Source organism: Macrobrachium nipponense, chromosome 35, assembly GCF_015104395.2.
Source record: "Macrobrachium nipponense isolate FS-2020 chromosome 35, ASM1510439v2, whole genome shotgun sequence".
NCBI lineage: Eukaryota > Metazoa > Arthropoda > Malacostraca > Decapoda > Palaemonidae > Macrobrachium > Macrobrachium nipponense.
The window spans coordinates 54,599,939-54,609,938 of record NC_061096.1 but is presented as its reverse complement, the minus strand read 5'-3'; the positions used below and the strand labels follow the sequence as shown (position 1 = coordinate 54,609,938).

Below are 10,000 nucleotides of genomic sequence, written 5' to 3'. Positions count from 1 at the left end.
CTTCTCTTCCTGCGTGATGTACGTCCGACGAGGCATTTTTTTCCAAAAAAGATCAGTCTCATCACAGTTGAAGACTTGCTGAGAACTGTAGCCTTCATTGATCATCATCTCGTCGAACGTCTTTTTAAAGGCTTAGGCCGCTTTCGTGTCCGAGCTGGCCACCTCCCCATGCCGTACCACCGAATGGATGCCAGTCCGTTTACGGAATTTCTCAAACCACCCATGCGAAGGCCTTGAAGTCTGGGGTTTGGCGTTGATGTCCCTTCTCCTCCGTCGTCTTCGCCTGGATCAAATCGCCGAAAATAGCGCTGGCCTTGTAGCAGATTACCGTCTCCGTTATTTTGTATCGCCAGCGATTTCTTTGTCTTTTATCCAGACAAGAAGAAGCCTTTCCATTTCATCGTGCATGTGGGTCCTCTTGCTGGACAAAATAGTGATGCCCTTGGAAGGTGTAGCTGCTTTGATGACATCCTTCTGCTTAAGGATGGTGCCTATTGTCGACAGATTTCGGCCGTATTCCTTGGCGATCACACTCAATCGCATACCAGCTTCATACTTTTTAATTATCTCCATCTTCGTCTCCAAAGAAAGCATCCTCTTCTTTCCGTGAATTTCAACTTTCTTGGGACCCATGACTACATATATGTTGTACGTAATTATGTTATGTAGTACGTATACGTATGTAGTAAAGTTCTCACACAACACGATAAAGTATACTACAACGAAATCACTAGCGAATTTACGTTAATAAACGAAATCGTTAGAACGAACGAATACCACGTGCGTACGATACAGATGACGCCGTGCAGTGGCCGAAGAAGCACGCCGCTATGTAGATGCATCGCTGAATAATACAAGACTTGAACCTGTCACATTGCCAAAACCACTTGACTTGAAGCATCTTGGTATTGAAAGCTGCTCCAATAAATAAAGACCTTGTATCCAATGTTGCCACCTTTCAGCTGGCTCATCTGGAATCCTCTCATCCCAGTCCAGACTCAACTTGACACAATTCTTGTAACAAAGTTTTTCTTGGCTGTAAGATGATTGGAAGAGAGCAGCCCAAGGGGATCATATAATGATGAGATAGTTGATAACAATCCTCTTCTGGTGAATGGATTATCCTTGAGCTCAATTGAGAACTTGAATGAGTCTTCTTTAAGGTCCCATAACATTCCTAAGGCTCTTGTCATTAAACTCTCCTGTCAAGATTAAACTTGTCACTTTCAACGAACAATCTTCAGCAGGCAAAACTTTAAGGACATCAATTGAATTGCTGACAAATTTAGTTAACCTAATCCTCCTTCACCAGTTGCAGATACCAAATCCTTCACCAACTTCACTGCTGTATGGAACATCAGCACATGGCTTCAAACAGTTGTCAACATAGAAATTGTGCCTTATGGTGCTGCCAACAGTTGAATCATACTTCTCATCTGCTTTGTCTGCTGTGGCCTTCAATGCAGTATTTGCAATACTCGGTGATGAGATTGCTCCGAAAATGAGAACAGCCATTCGGAATTCTTCAAGAGGTCGATTGATGTCACCATTAGGCCACCACAAGAATCTAACATAGTCCTGATTCTCAGGTGGAATCTTTTTTTGAAAGAACATAGCTTCAATATCTCCAATGAATGCCATAAACCTCCTGCCGGAATCTAATGAGTACTCCTGTCAATGAATTGGTGAGGTTTGGACCCTGTAGCAGAACATCATTTAATGACACACTTCAAACTTGGCACTACAGTCAAAAAAACTATCCTAATCTTCCCTTTCGTGGGATGAAAAACTGCGTGATGAGGAAGATACCAAAAAGGAATCTTATTGACCTCATCATCTGGGATCTTGTAAGCATAGCCTTTTTTCAAACAAACTTGTCCATGAATGCTGTGTACTGCTGTCTGTAATCTTCACTATTCGTCATCTTCCTCCTTTGCCACTTAGCTCTGCTAACAGCCTGCTTCTATGTTAGGAAGAATTCACATTGAGATCTCTGAAAGGCATGGGTAGCTGAAAGTGACCATCTCTAAATTCAATGTCATTCCTGGCACCTTTTCACAAATCTTATGTCCTCAAAAGATAAGCCACGCTCATCAGGAACTGACCCAAGATCCCTTTCTGAAAATCTAACTCAAAGTACTTCCTAATACTTTCAACAGTAATACAGTCAGTAACATGTTGAACATCAGATACAATAACCTGTGACATGAAACCCCATTTGAACTAACCTTAACATGTACAGGCCCATTAACTGTCCATCCATGCAAATATCTTACTGCAAAGGGGCCATAACCTGAAGTGGGTACAACCTCTAAAGGTTGTAAAGCTGTTGGACAGGTTACTACCTATCAAAATTCCTATGTCTAACTCTGGCTGATACACTGGAATCCTATTAATAACACTTGATAAAATGAGGCCAATCTTTAACATTTCATACCTTGGAATTTGATCATGATTAACAGGAATATCCTTTTGTGTGAGTACCTTTGGCAATACAACATCATTATTACCATGTATATCAGCAACAACAAGACCATTTACAATAAAGGTTTTAACCGTATCAGTCCCATGCATTGTCTGCAACTTGATAGCTCTTTCAATACCTTTACAGTTAATTGATCCTTGATACTATCTTTAATGAAACAACCTGCAACTGCCCGTATCATAAAAGGCATAAGTTGTACTACATTGTCACTACCCTTTACACGTAATTGCACAGGCAAGAATGATTTGCAACACTGTATCCGAAATTGTACATGCAGAAGACCTCACATTACTTAGACTTTTAAGTATTACCTTGACCTGGAGTGCGACCTTCACCTTGAGTAACATCTTGACCCTTAGCACAACCTTGACCTGTACTTCAAACTGTGCACTATTTGTGACACCAATTTGCACTGTTGCTGTCAAGCATACCTAGAAGTTTCCTCAATGTGCAGAGTGGTAAGATGCCTTTTATTACATGTCTTGCACTGCCATCGATTGAGACACTTTTTTGAAGTGTGGTTATTGCCCAAACAACTGAAGCAAAGACGGTTGTCTTTAACAAATTCTCGTCTTTCATCCACACTCCTCCGTGCAGAAAAATTGAAGGCACTCCTCAATGTCCATGATGACCACTACAGAGTTGGCATTTCCTAGTATACTGGTTGGCAGAATTTGATGGTTGCAACTGTAACTGCAAACGATTTTTGCTTGGTCTGACTTGAGCCATGATTTGCCTTTGCCTTTAAAAAACACACACTTTACCCAAAGCTTCCCTGCTGAATACAGGATCCATTGCTGCCTCTGCTGCATTCTGCAAATTCCACTAATGTGGTGAAACACACACAACACCTTGCTTCCCGAGCTTTATCACACGATCCAACCACTTATTTTGGATATACACTGGCAGCTTTGAAATCACCCTCTGAAGGTTTGGCGAATCATTTAAAACCTGCATGTTTGACACTGCATGGTATGATTACATTTCACAAGATACAAAGCATATTCCTGCAAAGATTCACTGTTATCACCTCTCACTTGTGGCCACTTGGTTAGCTTGTCTATGTATGCCATGGAAACCTTGTATGGATCTCCATACACTTTGTCCAGAAGTCTTTTTGCTTCAATGTATCCTTCAGATGCATTCATAAACATGCACCCAGCTATGAGTGACTTAGGCTTTCCTTCTAGATGCTGATTTAAGAAATACAGCCTGTTGGAGTCTGATGTGGTGTTGGCACGATGCGGTCATTAAATGCCAACATGAATGATGCATATTCAAGAAGATCACCACAAAAACTTGGTCACTTCAGCATGAGGCAGCATCATAGCCGCTGCTAACTGTTGCTGACTTTGGTAGAATGACTCTGGGGGGCAGTAGCCATGGGTAGAAAAGGCCACAGTGACATTGGGTTTTTATTTTGATGCAGATTGTGATGGGAACAAATGCTGGTGTTTTCAGGGTTTGAAACTTTGTCGTGGAATAACTTCTTCATTGAACACCTTCTCCTTGCCCTTGCTGCTTCAATTTCACCATCCAACTTTAACAAATCTTCCTTGGCTTTTAATTCTGTCTGTTTCTCAAGCAGTGCCCTCTGTGCAAGCAAACCAGCCAACTTTGCCTTCTCCTGTATGAGAGTTGACTTTACACTTGATGCCGTGCTTTTAACTGACCTCCTGGATTTATGTGACCTGCTCTGCGGTGAAGATCCATCCATATAATCCTGCAAATTTGCTTCTGTTGCAGGAGGAGGAGGAGGAGGAGGAGGAGGAGGAGGAGGAGGAGGAGGAGGAGGAGGAGGAGGAGGAGGAGGAGGAGGAGGAGGAGATAAACCAATTTACGCCTTTTAACGCTTAAATGAATAAGACGATGGATGAAAAGTATCTTAGTTTTACCAGACCACTGAGCTGATTAACAGCTCTCCTAGGGCTGGCCCGAAGGATTAGATATTTTTACGTGGCTAGGAACCAATTGGTCACCTAGCAACGGGACCTACAGCTTATTGTGGGATCCGAACCACACTATATCGAGAAATGAACTTCTATCACCAGAAATAAATTTCTCTGATCCGCGTTCGCCGAGCCGGGAATCGAACCTGAGACCACCGGATTGGCAGCCCAGCTCGAAAACCACTCGGCCAGCGAGGAACTAAAAATGAATAAGACATATAAAGCAAATATGTATATATAAGTTCGTCAAAAAAACTTACATCTGTGTGCCCAAAATTAATCCTTTGAATTACGAAAATATACAACTATACTCCTTGAAGACCTTGCTTGAACTGACAAAGAGACTTCATAATTTTAGGAAGTGAGATGAAATCGTAATTTGTTTACACCTCTCAACTCTTTAACTACCACTTACAAAAGTAACGACATTGTTTTACCAACTAGATGGGTTTGTGTTTCTGCATTAACACTTGATATATACTGAACACTAAGAAGGCCATGAGATTCGGTTTGTAATATGTAAGGTATATTAATTTTTGAAATTGTGTTATATAATTTCTCTGTTTTATGGGCATGTCCCAATCAAAATGTTCACTGCACATTCTTAATGGTTACAATGTCCAGCCTTCTTGGTAGGTCAGTGATATCCATGGAATCCTGTAGTGTAATTCTGGAGGCATTCAGTTAAACAATGCTCTATGTGATGGGGCTTTTTGATTATCACTCCATTGTGTGACTGACAAGATGGTGTCTAAATCAAGAATATTGAGTTGAGGACCTCATTTTAGAATGTTGATTAAAAATGTGCTAAATAGTGTTTTTATTACAGATGTACTCATGGTGAAGGAGGTGGTTTAGAATGTAGCCAGTTGTTAAGTCAATTGGAATATTCTGAGATCATCAATGTCATGTCTGGAAAGTCTTTCAACACTGCACTCCTTACTTACACCCTAAGGCTAGGACTGTCCACGACTTTGCAGGTATTTTCATGCGGGGCCTTATTGAACTGTTTTATCTAATAATATTACAAGATGAATGAGTGTATATTATCTCTTGAGGTTCAACTTTAATGGAAGTTACAAGAGTGAGCTTTATGTTTTTAATTTATATTCTTATTATCCACTGTACTTTTATTTTATTGTTTTGTGATGTGCTGCTGTCATGGTTTGAAATTTATTGAATTTACAATTTCAGGCTAACAGAGACTGGGGTGAATGTAACAGTTCTGTTGAAACAGGTGATAGTGAAGAAGGAAGCAGTGGAAGTGGAACAGGTGAAGTACCATTGTACACAGCCAGCAAAGTCATTCTACTTCAGCATTTGGCCCGGTTGTCAGGTTCTCTACCGAGGCCTCATCATATTTTCACACCAGGTAGTTAGATTTTTTCCCCAGCCTGTTTTTATTAGATTAGTACTGTCTCTTAATAATTTATAATAGACTGTACAAACCAATACCTCTGGCTAGCCTGTAATACCATTACATATATGTTGTAGAATTAACTCAAGAATATAAGTATGAGGAAGAGAAACCATTCTGTATTTATGTTATTCATAATGTGCTCTTGCTCCCATTGAACAAACCAAAGCATTTAACTATGATTCAAGTACAGTCAGACTGGAAACTAGTTAAGGTGAATTAAGTAGTTGAAGATGATTGCATCTTAAATGAATAAAATGATAAAAACATTTGATAGAATACCATATCACCCATGTAGTATGGAAAAGCCTCACTATAGTGGAAGCAGTCTTATAAAAATGAAGACAATATATTGTGCAATTTACTAGTATTTATGAAGGATTTGTGTTAATTAAAACCACAATTTTTATTGATATACTGAAAGTTTGTCACCAGGATACATGTTCTTCTGTAATAAGGAATGGTCTACCCTCAAAATGTCAAAGTAACACACACTGGTAAGATAGTGGTGTGTGTTGTCTGTAGACACCGATGTTAAAAATCTTGAACAAGGGAACCCACTCACTCCAGGGCATTTCCTTTGTCTCTTCCGAGAACCCGAAGAAATTCCCGTTGATGAAGCAAATATCCATCTCACAATGTACACGCACCTAGCAGATCACAACCCATACTGAGAACACCCAGAGAAAGAAAAAAAGTAAAAAGGGAAAATATGAATAGAATCGGGCAAACTAAACCGGCTTTAAAACAGATAGAAAGTAATCATGTCCTATCTTAAAGGCGGTAGGAAAGTAACTGTCGGGTCATGGGACGCCAAGGGCATTCTGGGTACTACATACCCTGTGACCTGTTATAGATGCCAATAGTCCCTGGATCTCACAAGTTTATTATTAATTGTACCAGTTTCCAGCTTGGCGGTAGTATTATCCTAATGTTAAGACCTCAGGTTTGTTAGTTTTGAAAAATACAAATTGGTTAAAAATTTGTCATATTTTATCAGTTTTTCAGTGTTGTGCAAAATTCTCCATGATCTCTCACATCTTATACAAACCTACAAGATCACACACACTGAGCATACCCAGAGAAAAGATAGAAAACAAAAAATTGGCAAACTAAACTGGCTTTAAAGAGATAGAGAGTAATCATGTCCTCTCTAAAAGGTGGTAAGGAAGTAACTGATGCGCTCATGGCATGCCCAAGGTACTGTGGAAGCTCCCAAATACCCCGTGAGCAAGCACAGATGCCAATAGTTCCTGGATTACACAGTTTTTTATTAATTTTATTGGATTTCCAGCTGGCGCCAGAAGATTATTCTAATGTTAAGACCTCAGGTTTGTTAGTTTTGAAAAATACAAATTGATTAGAAAATTTGTCATTTTAGGAACTTTTCTAATACCTTAATGAAGAGCTTTCTCTTTATTTAAAGGAACATTGTTAAAGGGGGTGGTTGTTTTTAAGATGATGCTGTTTTGAATTACTTATGATATTTATATTCCACAGGTGGTGGGAACAAGTACAGTGAGCGAGTTTGCAAACTTCTTTCTGGAGATGATGGTATAGGCAATGTAGTTGACACTCTGGCTCCAGCAGTTGTTGAGTATCTCACAGCTATGTCTAGGTTACCGTGGGGTGGTCAAGTTCTGCCTGAAAGTTCTGAGCACATACTTCGTTTTTCTCTGTTAGCTATGGAGGTGAGTTGGTGCTGTTACTTTTTCATCAGAAATTTTGCCAAAATATCATATACATATTCATTAAAGAAAAATTCAGATTTTACAGTTCATTTTCATGAATTTTTAAGGACTGATTGTATCCAAAGTACTCCAGCTGAAAGAATGAGCAAAATGAATTTTCTGTATTTTCATTAGCTCTGTCAAGGTTATGATGCAGAAAATCGTCCAAATTTGTCATTGGCATATGCTTACTGAAGTTTTCTTTATTTTTTCTTTACAGTACCTTCACTGGCAAGTCTGGTTAGGGAGTGTAAGCATAGATGTAGCAAGTTTATGCTTAAACTGTGTGGACTCTGTCTTACGCTGCAGCACTCTCTCAGGGCTCCTTGGTCTCTCTGACCGAGTATCATACGTATGCTCCATGATAGCTGCTCTCCATGCTCTGCATCTTATTTTAATCAAACCAAGGGCACTCCCAAGGTATTTATATTAGTATGGGGAGAATATGCATGCTTTGATTACTGCAGTTCCAACAAATACTTTCCAATTTTTTTTTTTCAAAATAGCTGCAAAAAAGAGAAGATTGAAATAACTGTAATTGTTTCAATGTGTTGAATGGAGACATTTATGAAAATATAGAAGAAAATATGTTCAAGAAAGAAAAACCAGTCCTGGTCCTGGGTGTGTGTGTGGTAGAAACCTTGTAAATTATAATTGGGTGAAGGATTTTGGAAACAGGTGTATGAATTATGTATTTTTTCTATAATTTGAGAAAAACCAATAGAATGACAGGAAAGGAGTTGCCAGAACAGACTGGATTTGTTTTATTGTTTTGAATGGGATCATCTATGGTAAGGTAGGAGAAAATGGGATACAATAAGGAAAACAGGTGTAAATTAAAGCTTGTTAAAGAATCAGGGAAACGCTGATGCAAAATTGTAATTATATGTTTTTAAGTACACGAGGAGAGAATCCAGTAGAATGATGAGGTATTTCAAAATTCCATAAATACATCTGTTAAATAGCTAAATATGACAATTGCATCATTGATTACTACTGTACAACTCACAAGAAATTGATAGCTGTGAGCAGTTGCTATACATTGATACTGAATCTTGAATTACAAACAAAAGGTTATTGATGAAAAAGTCTTTCTGTGTTTATCAGCAAAAGAAGAGTCTTCCAAGTTAGACAATTCAGGACAAGGACACTATAGAGTATTATATAGTACATATTTTTGGAAACTTGTTGTACATTACTAATTGTTTTTTTATATATATATTTTAAACACATACTATTATACTGGTATTTTTATACTCAAAACTCTGAACAATGAAGTACAGGCGGCCCTCGGTTAGTGGCAGGGCTCTGTTCCTGGCCGCCGACGTTAAGTGATTTTCGACGCTAAGCGATTGCTGCACACCTTCTTTTCGAAACTCTAGACCAGTCACAGGCGCCGTAATCCCACAATGGCGCAATAAGTAAAATTATATTTATGCAGTATATTATTATAGAATTTACTGTACAGTAGTACTGTACAGTACATTACTATAGCATTACAAATACTGTAAAGTGAAAAAAGCCTAGCTTTAATTCTTTTGGGTGATTAGGGTATGTAAAGATATAATAAGGTTTATACAGTGTACAGGTAGCTGTAGCGTTCAAGTAACGATAATTTGTCTTACGATAGTCCAATTTTATGAGAGACCAAATTACAATAGTGTAACTTTATCATCATCTTCTAGTTACATAAGTTCAATAACAGCAAAAGAGAATTATGAAAAGTATGGTTTTAACGTTATACTACTTGGATGAAAGTATGGTTTTAACGTTATACTTGTTGCGTGAATGTGTGACACCCATGAACAACCGAACGAGATACGACTTTTTAATTTTTTTAGTTTTATTTTTTTCTAAGTACAACCGAATTGGATAACATCCATTTGACTTGTATTTCAATAATCGTACTACAGTACACTATTACCGTAGTTGTATAAATGGCATATGTAGAATAGAACTGAGATAACTTAACCCTTAAACGCCGACTGGACGTATTTTACGTCGACATTTTTTGTCTCTTGGGTGCCGACTGGACGTATTTTACGTCGACATACAAAAGTTTTTTTTAAAATTCGCGGAAAAATACTTTTAGGCCTACCAGCCGAAAAACTCTTGAATCACACGCCTTGGGGGATCCTGGGAGTTCACGGATCAAGGTGTTGTTTTGTTTACAATCGTTACGCAGGCGCGCAAGCGCGAATTTCTTTCTTGCCGTACTAAAAAGTATCTGTGACACATCTCGGACATTATTTCGTCACTTTGACATAATTTTTGTACCATTTTAAATTAGCCAAAGTTACATGGTAGTATTATATATGGAAATGGAAATGTGCATTTTATGTAGAATATACAAAAAAAAATACTCATGATTGTAGCTTTTATCAGTTTTGAGATATTTTCATATAAATAACGATAAGTG

At 38.4% G+C, this 10,000-nt stretch overlaps 1 protein-coding gene across 1 annotated transcript in view; it reads left to right on the top strand.

Moving 5' to 3' along the window:
* LOC135208351 (uncharacterized) overlaps positions 1-10,000 on the top strand; it is a 14,737-nt gene that overhangs the window by 3,174 nt on the left and 1,563 nt on the right. The window contains exons 3-6 of the mRNA XM_064240454.1: positions 5,264-5,414; positions 5,629-5,806; positions 7,352-7,542; positions 7,802-8,001. Coding sequence (XP_064096524.1) covers positions 5,343-5,414; positions 5,629-5,806; positions 7,352-7,542; positions 7,802-8,001 — 641 coding nt within the window. The 5' untranslated portion in view covers positions 5,264-5,342. The remainder of the gene's footprint in view (positions 1-5,263; positions 5,415-5,628; positions 5,807-7,351; positions 7,543-7,801; positions 8,002-10,000) is intronic.